Source organism: Clarias gariepinus, chromosome 28 (assembly GCF_024256425.1).
Source record: "Clarias gariepinus isolate MV-2021 ecotype Netherlands chromosome 28, CGAR_prim_01v2, whole genome shotgun sequence".
Classification (NCBI taxonomy): Eukaryota; Metazoa; Chordata; class Actinopteri; order Siluriformes; family Clariidae; genus Clarias; species Clarias gariepinus.
The window spans coordinates 4,724,823-4,739,518 of NC_071127.1; the positions used below are offsets into that span (position 1 = coordinate 4,724,823).

Genomic DNA, 14,696 nt, shown 5'->3' on the forward strand with positions numbered 1-14,696 from the left:
CTATATTTAAAGCAAAGCCAGCGCTCTTTCATTCACACGCGAGAGCGATGGGTTTCCCGCCCCTGAGCTCGGTAATGTTACAGTCACATTCAGTAACAAGAGGGGATTAATTTCCTCAGCAGCAACAACAACATACATGCTGTTTAGACTTTGTTAAATTTATATTGCTTATAAATAAAGGTAAACATAAAAACTTTGTAATTAAGAAAAACGTTAGGTGTGGATAGTACGGTTTAATGTCAGTCTGATTAAAATATAATATAAATAAATTATATAAATTATTTTATGCAACGCAATTAAAACATTTCAGTTTCAGTTTAATATTAAGTATGAAGTCATAAGTCTTCATGTAGTTATTTGAGCAGTTAGTAGTATATATGTATATGTGACTGTTTCATATGTGTGTATGAGTGAAGTTTGATTTAAGCCCTATACGGCGCCTCATAAATACCTGTCGCACTGTGACTTTGTCACATATAACATTGTACATTAATGGCTGCACTGCAATTAACCCCATTTCTATTTTTTATTGAAATTTATATTTATTTTCTTTATATACTTTTCATATATAGTTTTTGTCCATCATTGCACTAGTAACTCTGGTCAGTTCTCACATTACCCTGTGTATACTGACTGTATACTGACTGTAAGATATACAGTGTGGAGTCTATAACCTGTCTTACTGTTACTGTCTCTATTGCTGTTGGATATCTGGAATTTCCTTCGGGATCAATAAAGTATCTATCTATCTATCTATCTATCTATCTATCTATCTATCTATCTATCTATCGTATATATCTGTCTTTATTCTTTGTCTTGAATTGTCCCTATCAGTTTATTTGCACAGAGTCAGACTTCTGCAGTTACTCTGGTGTCACTCGCTAAACCCATGCTGTTTGACTGCTTCCTAAATTTGTTTCTGCTGCTGTACTGAATTTTTCCACAGACTGAACATTACCGAGCTCAGGGGCGGGAAACCCATCGCTCTCGCGTGTGAATCAAATTCAAATTCAAAATTCAAATTTTATTTGTCACATACACAGTCATACACAGTACGAAATGTAGTGAAATGCTTACACGACCGCCAGTGACCTTAAAAGAGAATTAAAACTTATAAGTAATAAATATCAATAGACGAAATATGATAAAAAATTTTAATAAAAATTTAACTAGAAAAAATAGAACATGAAAATAGAAATATATTGTATGCATAGAACTATAATTTTGTGCAAGTATGCATAGAAAAAGTGACTCTGTGCAATGGTTATTAAAGTGACTTTGTGTAATGGTCCAGAATGTAAACGTGAACATGTAGTGTAGATGTGATGTGCGTGGAGTTGTCCATATTGTCCATTGATGTATAAAGATTGATTGATTGATTTTGAGAATTGTGAAAATATTGTGTTAGTTTTGCCTAGTGGTGTGGTTGAGAGACCTTATCGCCTGCGGGAAGAAGCTCCTCCTCAGTCTCTTTGTGTTGGCCCTCAGGGAGCGTAATCGCTTCCCAGACCGCAACAGAGTAAACAGTCCATTGTTGGGATGGCTGAGGTCCTTCACGACCTTCCTGGCCTTGGTCCAGCACCGCTTGGTGTAGATTGAGTGCAGGTCAGGGAGCTCGATGCGGATGATGCGCTCAGCTGATCGCACCACCCTCTGTAGAGCTCGTCTGTCCTGCATGGTGCTGTTCCCGAACCAGGTCGTGATGTTTCCCGTCAGGATGCTCTCTATGGTGCAGGAGTAGAAATTCCTGAGCACCTTGGAGGGCAGTCTAAAGTCTCTCAAGTGTCTGAGGTGGTACAGACGCTGCCGGGCCTTTTTTACCACGGTGTTGATGTGACAGGACCATGTCAGGTCCTGCGTGATGTGAACACCGAGGTATCTGAAGCTGTCCACTCTCTCCACTGGGCTCCTGTTGATGACGGGGGTCTGGTAGTTCCTCTCCTGCTTTGTACTGAAGTCCACTATCAGCTCCTTTGTCTTGCTGACGTTCAGGAGGAGATTGTTTCTCTGGCACCAGTTCTCCAGATTTCCAACCTCCTCCAGGTAGGCCGTCTCATCGTTGTTGGTGATCAGGCCCACCACGACAGTGTCGTCAGCAAACTTGATGACGGTGGTGGAGTTGGTAGTGGCCACGCAGTCAGAGGTGTACAGAGAGTACAGCAGGGGGCTCAGAACACAACCCTGGGGGGCTCCAGTACTGAGAGTGATGGAGGCTGAGACATGGCCGCCCATCCTTACTGCCTGTGGTCTGCCAGTCAGAAAATTGGAGATCCACTGACACATGGATGAGCTGAGTCCCAGGTGCTCCAGCTTGGTGGTGAGTGTGGAGGGAATTATGGTATTAAATGCAGAGCTGTAGTCGATGAAGAGCATTTTCACATAATTCCCCCTCCGAGTGTCCAGGTGAGTGAGAGATGTGTGGAGGAGATGTGAGATTGCATCGTCCGTGGAACGGTTTGGACGGTATGCAAACTGTAGTGGGTCCAGTGTGTCTGGTAGTGAAGAAATGATGAAGTCTCTGACCAGGCGTTCAAAGCACTTCATCACTACTGAAGTGAGGGCTACAGGGCGATAACCATTGAGGGAAGCAGGATGAGGTTTCTTTGGGACTGGAACAATGATGGACTCTTTGAAGCATGTGGGGATCACCGACTGAGATAAAGAGATGTTGAATATCTCAGTGAACACAGGTGCTAGCTGGTCTGCGCAGGCTTTGAGAATGCGGCCTGAGATGCCATCTGGTCCTGCTGCTTTCCTGGTGTTCACTCTCTTGAAGGCTCTCCTCACGTCGTGCTCGGTGATGATGAACGCGCTTCCGGTGCTGGCAGTGACTTCCTGTCTGCAGCCATTAGCGCCGCTAGCATTAGCGCCGCTAGCATTAGCATCGCTAGCGTCTTTAGCTGCAGCCTCGAAGCGAGCATAGAAAGTGTTCAGCTCATCTGCCAGAGTCACGTCTGCGTTTATCATACCGGATGTTGGTGCTTTATAATCCGTTATTGTCCTTAATCCCTGCCACAGGCTCCTAGAGTCACTTTGTTGGAGCTGTGACTCTAGTTTTCTCCCGTAGCGCTGCTTCGCCTTTTTCACCGCCTTCCGGACGCTGTATGACGCAGCCTTGTATGGTTCCATGTCCCCCGACGTGATTCCCGTGTTGTAGGCAGCGGTGCGAGATTTCAGAGCGTCGCGGATGGTTTTATCCACCCACGGCTTCTAGTTGGGAAACGTTTTAATAGTCTTTTTCTCCACGGTATCATCCGCTAGTTTCCCGATGAATCCCACAACCGCTTCCGTAAACACGCTGACGTCACCATCGGAGCTGTTTCTGAACATGTCCCAGTCTGCGTCATCGAGTGCGTCCTGTAACGCGGCCACCGATTGGTCCGTCCAGCGCGCGACCTCCCTCTGAACCGGAACTTCCTGTTTCAGCCTTTGTTTGTATTTTGGCATGAGGAAGATGGCGGCGTCGTCGGATTTACCAAACGGAGGGCGAGATTGTGCCTTGTAACCGTCCTTGACTGTGGTGTAGCAATGATCCAGTGTCCTTTCGCCCCTGGTGGGGCAGGTGATGTGCTGATAAAAGTTTGGCGCTGCACGTTTGAGGTTGGCACTGTTAAAGTCCCCCGCCACAATAAGCGCAGCGTCCCGGTGTTGTGTTTGTTGTTGTGTGAGTGCCTCATGCAGCTTGCATAAGGCAGTGTCCGTGTCCGCTTGTGGTGGAATATAAACGGCGCTGATTATGACCAATGTAAACTCCCGAGGTAGATAAAAAGGACGACACATGATGGACAGTAGCTCCAGATTTGGTGTGCAGGAGCGTGTGAGAGGAACAACACTCGCGCTGTAGCACCAGCTGCTGTTCACCATTAAACACACGCCGCCTCCCCTTGACTTCCCCGAGTCCCGCGTCCTGTCCATGCGGTGAACCGAGAAGAACTCGGCCGACTGGATGGCGTGGTCCGGCACCGCTGGGTTCAGCCATGTCTCGGTGAAGCAGAGGAGGTTGCAGTCCCGAATGTCTCTCTGGAACTTTATCCTGGCCCTGAGGTCATCGAGCTTGTTTTCCAGTGACTGGACGTTGGCGAGCAGGATGCTAGGCAGAGGTGTGCGGTGTGCACGGGCTCTCAGCCTGTTCCTGACGCCGGCTCGTTTCCCTCGGGGCCGCCGCTTCGCGTCGCATCCTTTGTTGTCCCTCAGGATCTCACTCGGCCAGCTCGGATCCGGAGTTAAAAACATCGAATTGTGAGTACATTGTATACCAATAGAAACAAGAGTGTCTCTATCATAACTAATGTACTCCATGGTGGTAATTTGACTGGTTTTAAAACGGTAAAAACTAACTTAAAGAACAAAAACAAAGAAAAACTGGTCGGAGCAGTCGTGACGGCAGCCGACCTCACCGGCGCCATCTTGGAGTTATTCCAATGAATAAAAGTGAATGAAAGAGCGCTGGCTTTGCTTTGAATATAGTTTTTACGGCAGAGGGGTTTTAACACATACACTCTTTATTGTGCAACTGGCAACCCGGCCTGTTAGTTAAGAGGGCTGCGTTCCGATCGGTAAGTAGTTTCTGAGAAGTAGACTGCACAGGGCGCAGAAAGCACACTGCGGCACGGACAGCAGCAATCGGCTCTCCACTGCTCTTCCTGTGATATCCCGGATGTGAAGACCTGCATTTTAGCGACTTGAATTTTATTACCTGAATTTTGTGACCTGAATTTTGTTACCTGAATTTTATTACCTGGATTTTTGCAACCTGAATTTTGTTACCTGAATTTTTGCAACCTGAATTTTGTTACCTGAATTTTGTCGACCTGAATTTGTAAGATTGAAAAATAATGAAGATTGTATATTTAACACTTGGAAAATATTTTTGAAGTCTCTTCAGGAAAGTTTAAACCCTGTGGTAGTGATATTGCAATCGTTGTCACATACACAGTCATACACAGTATAATATGCAGTGAAATATGACCGCCTGTGACCTTAAAAAATAAAAGCTTATACTGTAGATAAAAAATAAATATGAATTAAAAAGGAATACAATAGAACATAAATTTAACCAAGGTAAAAATGAAATATACTGTACAAATAATGACATTCACAAACAAATAAAAATATAAATAAATAGAAAAAAATTGTAATTTTTAGAAATTTTCTGTAAATAAAGAAAAAAAATGTAAAAATTACTCAGGGTCTGCAAATATGCATAAAAACTGTCTTATTAAAGTGTCTTGTGCAATGATCCAGAAATGAAAATATAAATATTTAAGTGTAAGTATGCATGAATGGGTCCATAAGTGTCCATGAATGTCCAGTCATTGGATATGTTGCCATTACAGAGAAAAATTAATGTAATAGAATTTAATATAAAGTGTTTTGTGTCAACGCTGCCTGTTCATTATTGTGAAGCCTGTATAGCAATATGTCTTATATCATGACATTAGTGTATTGTCTCATGACTACTGTTTACTTTATAACTGCCCTTTTTAAGGACATCTTTTTACAATGTACAGAATTTGGTATTTTTTTCAGGTGATGTCTGTGTTAGTTATTATTTTCATGAATACTCACTACATATATTAGATATGAATGTTTAGTGACTAAAACACTAGAACATAGTAACTTACTGCTTTTCTGAGGGCGGGGTCTCATTCTCTGTCTCCAGATCAGGGCTCTCCATGTTTCAATATTAGTGTATGTACAGAGAGCTCACGGACACACTGCTGAATCCTGAAGATGCTGATCTCTACTGCTGGAATAAATTACACTCCTAAACACACAACAACAATCATGCAATTAATAAATATCTACTTTTTTTAAGGAAAAAAAGTCAATTTTTTTTTTTGTCAAATATAATCACAGCAGAGGGATTATGAGTGTTATGCAGTGTGTCATGTCAGAGAGAGAGAGAGAGAGAGAGAGAGAGAGAGAGAGAGTGAGAGAGAGTATATATGTACAGTGGTTACTCAAGGGGAATGTCTATTACTGCCGCACACTCTGTCGTTTCTTTCACTCCTGAATACAGTGTGTTACAGTGACAGCACAGCTGTGTGTTCCTCTTCCTTACACATTCACTCCAATGTTAATGCTCCAGACTCCAACTAATGACGTCACCTACACATATGTTGGATGTAGTTCAGCATTAAACTGGGACGTGGTTAATTTATGTAGCAAATAACAGGGCTCCCACAGAGAAAGCAATCAAGGGATAACCTTATCTGGTTCACGGTCTTAAGGGGAACGTCTGTAAAACTAAGCTGCAAGAAACTCCACAAGGCCAAATGCTTTGAAGTAGACCCCAAAACTAAGGGTGCAAATCGGCGATCCGGCAAACAAAGCAGACAGTTTTACAGCTTCACCCCGAGCTGGGGGGAGAACGACCAAGTCACACCTGGACACTCTCCTGACCTCCGGAGCACATCCCTTTCAATGAACAAAGGCATACGGCATGGACACTATTTTAAACATCTTTAAAGTGTGCCAGTTTTACTCCTGTGTGTAGGTTTAATTATTCTTCATAACTTTAAAGGTGTAATCAGTATTTACAAACACCTTTTATTAGAAGGGCTGAGTGGGTAAAATATGTAATGTTTGATGTCAATTTAAAGCTGGCTTTATTTCAAGAATGTTGGTGAACACAGAAATTGGTAGCAAGAACCGATCTTATGCAAAGTTACTTTATAAAAGGTATTAAAAACTCCAACCGGATGGGTCACATGTGACAGCCAAAACACCAGGCTAATGTATGCACAAAAGGAGGAACCACGTGAGGCGTGGCTAAGCCCCACAACCACATCCGACTGGACCAATCAGCAACGTGATTCCCTTTGCTGGAGGCGAACCAACGGAGGAGAACGAAACATAACGCAAGTAAACAAACAAAGCTGCATACCTTGCTGAAGTTGGTGCTCGTTTCATAACTAAACCGTAAGATTAAACCCAAGACTCTGCTCTTGTGACTTTCGTTGATCTAGTAAACAGTACTAGAATAACTTAATTTCATTTTCACCTTCCAAACTGTTTGTATGTGTGTCTGTTTGTATGTATGTGTGTGTGTGTGTGTGTGTGTGTGTGTTCAAGTAGTGTAGTTTCATGTATCGTAGATTAGTCAAATAAATTCTCAGTTCTTCTTTATGAAGAACTGTTGTCTTGGTCAGGTGTTTTAAAGTCTAAACATTTGCCCAGATCTTGTTACCTTGGTCATAATTGCTTCATACTAGATTTTGTGTATCGTCGTTGGCCATGTGATAACCAGAACTGGTAAGATACACTAAATTGTGCTAAACGTTGGACGGGTAGTCGATAAAGTGTACATTATAAATTTTGTTTTAGTTAATCAAATTAACCCGAATCGTTAAAGATTTGATACAACTCTGGCCCAGAGCTAAACATTACTTATTAATGATGAAGGATGCGTTAAGCATTGTGTCCACATTAAAATGTCTACATTTATTAGTGAACAATGCGACCGTCATTCGTTGTCTTTATTATGTAAACCCTCCATATAATGGTGGACAATGCCGGTTTTCAATCGAAAAATGCTACCCATCGAGTTGTGCTACATACCGTATCTGTGCATGCAGTTTGCACTCTGTTTCCACGCCCATAAATCCATGCTACCTTGGTGCTGAGACTTCGGTTGACAGTGAGTTTAAACCGTTTTCCTTTGCTTACTTTGACCGAAACATTTGAGTTTCTGCATAAATTGTCATGAATGAGCCTTAACGTTGAGGAAAATAAAAACGTAGAGTGGAAAAGCTTTATTACTTACATTTAAACACCTACATTTACATATTTTTGTATACTTGAAGCTCTTCTAATAACATTGAACGTCCATAGTGTAGTTTTTCAATAATTTCGGTCAGCATTTATTAATTTACAAAAACCTTAGTAACAATAAGTGCAAATGAACTCCTAACTAACTTCTGTGCCATTACCCCGGTGAAAAGGTTTACCGTATGAATTACAGTAGCGTAAATCGATAGACTCTGTTATCGATTTGTGCTACGGTAGCATTTTTCAACAAGGCAGGAAAAATCGACAGAACACCGGTGTTGTGTCGAAGTTGGTTCCCCCATCAGGATGCGTTTTTTTAGGCTCACCCCCATGAAAACAGCACAGGGAACGCGCATTTAGGAGAAGGCTTGGCCGCGGAGGGTTATGTGTGTACCATTGAGATTCTACGGAGCGCACTAAAGGACAAAAATGACATTGTTAGCGTTTTTTAATCCCTGACGAACTCTAGCCATCAGGATGTGTTTCCCTTGCCATCATGGACATATTTAGAATGATGAGTCATTTGTAGGCTGTAAACATGTCAGTATTTTTTCTGACATTTCTCCTCCAACATGTCTTTTCAGCAAAATAATGCCAGAATAGAAACCCGTCAGATACAGTCTCAAGACATTAATAATAATAATAATAATAATAATAATAATAATAGTAAAAATAATGCGAGATAATTAGCATTTTATCCGCGTGATATCAACTCAGTAGGTCACATCAATCTGATTAAACCCAAACTGTATATAAAAGAAATAAGCACTTGTAGTGGTCTATTTATTTTATTATAAAATCCCTTGATAAAATAGCATGAAGAAATCATGGGTAGTGTATACCAGTAATAATAATAATAATAAAAATACAACTCATGTTATAATGAATTTCGCTTTCAAGACGCGTGAAATTCGCCGTCTTTCTTGGACTTCCGCCAGAGTCAGATCTTAAAGTTTATTATTATTTTGTTCCAGATTATTAAATCTAAATTCACACAAACACTCTGAATGTTTAATTAATAATAAACAGAAGAGATAAACCCGAGTATATAACACACACAGGAGATAAACAGTTTAGTTCCGGTGACGCAGTTTAACGGCTGTTTTTACACCAACTTAATAACATATAACACGAGTTTTATATTAAATATAAATTCATTATTCTAATATAAAGTCGTTTCTGATAAAGAAATCACTTACTTTTATTTAGCAGTACTTGTTGTGTGACATTAATATCACCGTTTCTGCTGCATGTTGAAGGCTTTGGGTCGAAAACAACAGCAACAAAATGGAGTGTGCGATAGAAACACTTTCACTTTGTCCGAGTCATGTGTCGTTCAGCGAATCGGTTCTTTGATTCGACTCATTAGAATAAACTCTGAATCGAAAAGGTAAAGAATGAACCCAGCGGGCACAACACATGTAATCCACGTGGATTTCTGGTGGATATTTGGTGAAGTGGTGGATCCACCAATTTTCACCTGATATCCACGTTGATTCCACGTGGTTTTAGGCACGTGGAAAACCTGTTCTAAATTAATGTGGAATCCACATGGAGTTTTAGTTCTACATTATTCTTCGTGCATTTCCACGTGGATATCACGTGGAAAATAATTTCGTACCACCTATTGATGGTTGCTTGATCTAATTTTGAATGCATATTTTGTATGTTTTTACATAAATGTGACAATCATTAATTAAAAAACACACTCTAAAATAAAATGACGCATATGACGCGTCCAATGTGTTCTAAAGTTGAACACATGAGCCAAAATGTGTTCTAAAATGGCATTTTCAAAATGTATTACTGATCGCCTAAATGCCACATCTGACTACAACGTACACTGGATTTGCAAACTAAAAAGAAGTTTAGAACACCGATGTGCTATTAGAGGCGACACATAGGCGTCGCTGCGCAGAGTGACTTTGCAGTCTAGCGAGTGGTACTGAGCATGCGCAGTGATCAGCCTTTCCTGGATCCCGTTTTTTTAAGTGGAAGCGCGAAACATTTATAGCTAATAAAAAGAAATTAGAAACTTCGAAATTTGTTTAAATTTGTGGTCTGCTGAAGTTACAAAGTACCCGTGGCAATTGTGTTTCATACAGAGAACAATTGTGTGTGATGTTACAGGGTAAGCACTGAGGTAAGCAGTAATATTCTAGTATGTTCTGTGGCAGTTAGTGTAGGTTCTAACCGACGCGGTTAGCTTGATTGTGAATCTATGTATGTAGCTAACGTAGGATTCGAAGCATAACAGGCAATTGCAAACGTTAATTTGTCAAAAATCATAAAAACAGGCTAGTATTTGATGAACAGGTATAATTTGTCATAAATGCAGCACCATCACCATGTATAATATATTATATGCACTGAGGAGTTCTGACAGTGAACACTAACATTCACTTGCAGAATATGTTCCATTGAATTTCTAAGAATAGAAGTAGGAACTTTTCAGTGTAACTTACAGTATGTGGTTACTCTACCCATTTATTTCTTTGAAGATAAATAGATAAGTTTGTTTACTTCTAGATTCCTTACCAATTCACTTATGTTTCAACTAAACATGAAGGGATCACGAGGGGATAAAACATCATTTGACAGCGCTGTGCAAATTAATAACTGGTAAGTAATTGAATAGTGCCTTGTGGTTGTGTCTTTTTTTATATTAAAACAATGATTGTATTGATAAATTGAAGTCCATGCATCTAAATTATACTAAACATTTTTGTCCTTTGACAGACAGTGTAGTAAAGGCGCATGATGTTACAGAAGCCTTTGCCCTCAGCACCATTGCCAATAATCCTTGCACCTAAGAGGAAAGAAAGGCTGGATGCAGTGTCATTTATTAAGTGTTAAGTAAATGTTTTTGTAATTTTGTTTCTTTTGCTGTTTGAGACAGTTTTCTATCTTCTCTTAGATGTTTTGTTGGTTTAATTAGTCTTTTAGTATTCACATTTTTATGGTATTTTAGTATTATGCACTACACCCAGTTTTTATGTGCATTTTGTATTGTTTGTTTTGAAATATGAATAAATTATTGGTTATTACAACTTTTATGTAATTTGTGTCTGCTTTACACTTGATGTTGTAGACATTTTGAACTTTGCAGAATTTACGTTGAACACAACACGTATTTTCCATGGGCTTATATCCATGTCTTTTCCAAGTGGTAAAAAACACGTGGATTCCATGTGTCAAATCCACGTGGAATTGGACTTGCCTTTTACGCCTAAATTACCCGGCTTTTCCACGTGGTGAAAACACGTCTTCTTTACGTGGTTTCCACGAGTTTGTGCCCACTGGGAAAATTAGATGTTTTAAACGTTTAAATTAAATTTAATTATTAAGGGGAATTCTTAATGTTTTGTTGTTATAAAATTACACTACAAGTCCACTTTTATAATCAAAAATAAAAGTTTTTACAGTAATAATAATCTAATTATTACATTAATAGATACAGTAAATATACAGTATGTACTCCATTGTATCACTGTGTACAGAATATAATCAGTATAAACACCTGATGGATAAATGATAACATGTTCTAAATCATAAATAAATACCTAAAAAGAGATTTGAACATTATGTTGTTTTGTGATCAATAATTTGGCATGGATTTGTGACATGGATATGCTCTCAATAGAACATTTCAGTACACATTTTTATTCTGCCCGGTTAAAAATGTCACACTCTAATATTTCATTTGGCCGCCTTTTGATTTGATTACGGCCATGGCATAATTTTAATAAACTCACGCAATGTCACAACACTTACTTCCATCCAGGTTTTAATGATGTTTTTTTTTAGTTCTTAATCAATTTTAGTAGTTTGCTTTTCTTGATGCAGGACAGAGTGACATCTTTGCCATGACCACAGGATATTTCCTTTGATGTGATGTAAGAAATAAGAAGCTACTCACTGCATCAGTTAAGATTAAATAACATGTTTTCAGCTGAAACATAAATAAAATAAAGAAAATAAACCGGGTGGGCTGTCTGTCGCTTTGGTCTGCGTGAACTGCAGAGAGAAACACGTCAATAAAATGAACTGAAACTCAGCAAATACTCCACAGAGAGACACAAAATACATATCTATAGAAAGCTCGAATTGTCTTCTTTTACATTTACCAATTCAACTCGAAAATAAATAATCTGTTTTTATGCTTTTTTTGTTTCATTACAGCTAACGTGATCCAGACTCCCTGTGCGTGCGCTGTTGATAAAAGGGTCATTTCCATATGAACAGCGCGCGCACGGGGAGGCGGGATCACATTAGCTGTAATGAGCCGACACAGGAGAATCTGTACCACTCCTTACTTTCATACAGATTACCTCAGAGTTAACTGCAGTAATTGGAAGCCTCTTGTCTTGCAACAGTCAATAAATACAAAATTATTTACACATTCTGTCCTTCAAAACTAATAAATCAGTTCCTCTTTCTAAATATGTTCCCCTTAAAATATCTAAAGCTTAATAAAATCTATATCTATAGTTTAATAAAAATGACCTGAGCGATATAGACAGCATGAACATGACGTATTTATTAATAAACTCCAGCAGCCAACGTGACCAACAACTCGAGCACAAGTGAGGGCCACCAGGAAGTGCAACACATCAGGATGTATTAATTATAATAAGCTCAGAGAGCTTATTCGCTGTAATGATCTACATCCCCTTCCTTTAGCTGAAACCTCCTAAAACTGAAAGAAGAACATTTGGCAATAAACGTATTTGCTGCATGACATTAACTTAATCGACAACCAGGAATGTTAATGGCTTCTCATAAATCAATATAACTGTCACAATGAGAAACTGAACCATTATATACGCAAAAGACTATCTCTGCTTTAAGAAGACACATTAACAAATAATAGTATTGGCAATAAAGAAATAGCCATAATAAACATTACTTTAGCAGGTACTTAAGAAAATAAACAAAGTGTCACTTATTTGGTCATTAGTAAAGTTCACTGTTCATATCTTGGGTTAGGCCTGCAAATGCGACCTGAACGAGTTCTGTAAGGTGTGTTGCTGGCCTTGGTAGGTGACTGTATTGTGTGTTTTGGCAAGTCAGCAGGTGTGGATTCAGACTGTGGGAGGTGTATGTGTGATGTGTGTGCGCTCTTTCTGTGTGTGGTGCGGCAGAAACACAGTTCGGTGTACGTGCAGTGGTATTTTGAACGTCAATGTCCTCAGGTGTGAGCCCTGATGGAGGGGGCTCTGCAACAGGAAGGATGTACCGTCGGTTCCTCCTGTATGTTCTCCCATTGCATTGTATTGTGTAAGATCGAGGTTCCTTGTTTACCTCCTTCACCACGCCGAGACTGTTGTATCCTTTTGGGGTTTGCATTCTGACAACTTGGCCCTCTGCCAATGGTTGTAGTGGATGACTTGAAGCATCATAATGTCTCTTTTGGGTCATTCTCTTATGGAGGAGTTGTGCAGTTACTTTCTGGGTGTGTTTAGGAGCTGGTTCTAATAATTTTGAGTTAATGGGAATGGTTGACCGTGTCTGTCGTGACAACAACCGTTGTGCAGGTGAACCTAATGTTGGGTCACGAGGAATGTTTCTCAAATTTAACAGATTGAGGAACACGTCTGTCCCGTCCCTGTGAGATTTCTCCATCAGCTGTTTGGCACTGCGGACCGCTCTTTCTGCGAGGCAGTTTGACTGCGGGAAATTTGGACTACTGGTGACATGGGTAAAGTCCCACTGTTTGGCAAAGTCTCTGAACGGTTGACTTGTATACTGCCTAGCGTTATCAGAAATGATTGTGTGTGGTGTGCCATGCACAGAGAAATGTCTCTTTAATTTTGTGATTACAGCTGACAATGTCATGTTACGAAGAAGGTCAATCTCATACCAACCGGAGAATGAGTCTACAAGCACCAGGTAGTTTTGCCCGCGCCATTCAAACATATCTGTTGCCACGGTAGACCAGGGCAAGTCTGGAACTGGATAGAGTTTCAGTGGTTCTTTCTGTTGATGCGGCTTTGTGCTGTTACAGACTGAGCATGTGAGGATTTCTGCGGTGATATCAGCTGTCATCGTTGGCCAGAAGATTATACTTCTTGCTCTGTGCTTGGTAGCATCCAGACCAGGGTGGCCTCTGTGAGCTATTGTGATATATTCTCTCTGTAGTGAGCAAGGAATTACTGTTTTGTGGCCTTTCATAACAATTCGATCCTCTACAGCTAGTTCGTCTCTATAAGGAAAGTATGGACACAGGCTGTGTTCCTTGCTTGGCCAGCCTCGTTGAATCACCGAGCTGAGAACCCGTAGCACCTCATCCTCAGCCGTTTGCTTTCTGAGTTCCTCCAGCCGAGTAGTGGAAATGTAACTGACAGAAATGACCTCGGATGTGTCATTTTCAGTGTTTGGAGGAACTTCTGTGTTTGGAGCGCGTGATAGGGTATCTGCAAGATACATGTGTTTACCCTTCTTGTACACCAAAGTGATGTCGTAGCACTGTAATCTGAGCATCATTCTCTGTAAACGTGCAGGGGCTGTGTGAATAGGCTTCTTCAAAATTGTCACAAGAGGCTGGTGGTCTGTTTCGACGACTGTTGATTTCCCATACACATAATCCCTGAACTTAGTGCAGGCAAATACAACTGCCAGCAGCTCCTTTTCTATCTGTGCATATCGCGTCTCTGTATCTGTGCGGGACGCATATGCAACCGGTCTGCCGTCCTGCATACATGCAGCGCCAAGTCCAAAACATGAGGCATCACAGGTTAATGTGACTGTTTTTTTTACATCATAGTATGATAATACAGGTGGGGTGGTAAGACACGCTTTGAGGGTGTCAAATGCATGTTGATGCTGCTGATACCAGCACCATGCAGTTTCTCTGTGTGTCAGCTTCCTTAAGGGTGCAGCAACATCACTGAAGTTTGGTATGAATTTCCCCAGGTAATTTA

At 40.5% G+C, this 14,696-nt stretch overlaps 1 protein-coding gene and 1 long non-coding RNA gene across 2 annotated transcripts in view; one reads left to right on the plus strand and one right to left on the minus strand.

The window, feature by feature from the left end:
• The window catches only part of LOC128515923 (NLR family CARD domain-containing protein 3-like), a 64,066-nt gene extending 55,022 nt beyond the window's left edge, over positions 1-9,044 (minus strand). The window contains exons 1-2 of the mRNA XM_053490184.1: positions 8,973-9,044; positions 5,625-5,767 (exon numbers count right to left, since the gene is read on the minus strand). Of these exons, the coding sequence (XP_053346159.1) occupies positions 5,625-5,677 (53 nt within the window). The 5' untranslated portion in view covers positions 5,678-5,767; positions 8,973-9,044. The remainder of the gene's footprint in view (positions 1-5,624; positions 5,768-8,972) is intronic.
• A 145-nt stretch (positions 9,045-9,189) lies between these two features.
• On the plus strand, positions 9,190-10,823 carry LOC128515931 (uncharacterized). Its single transcript, XR_008356720.1, has 3 exons — positions 9,190-9,916; positions 10,303-10,395; positions 10,513-10,823. It is a non-coding gene; the product is annotated as an uncharacterized LOC128515931 (long non-coding RNA).
• The last annotated feature ends 3,873 nt before the right edge of the window (positions 10,824-14,696 follow it).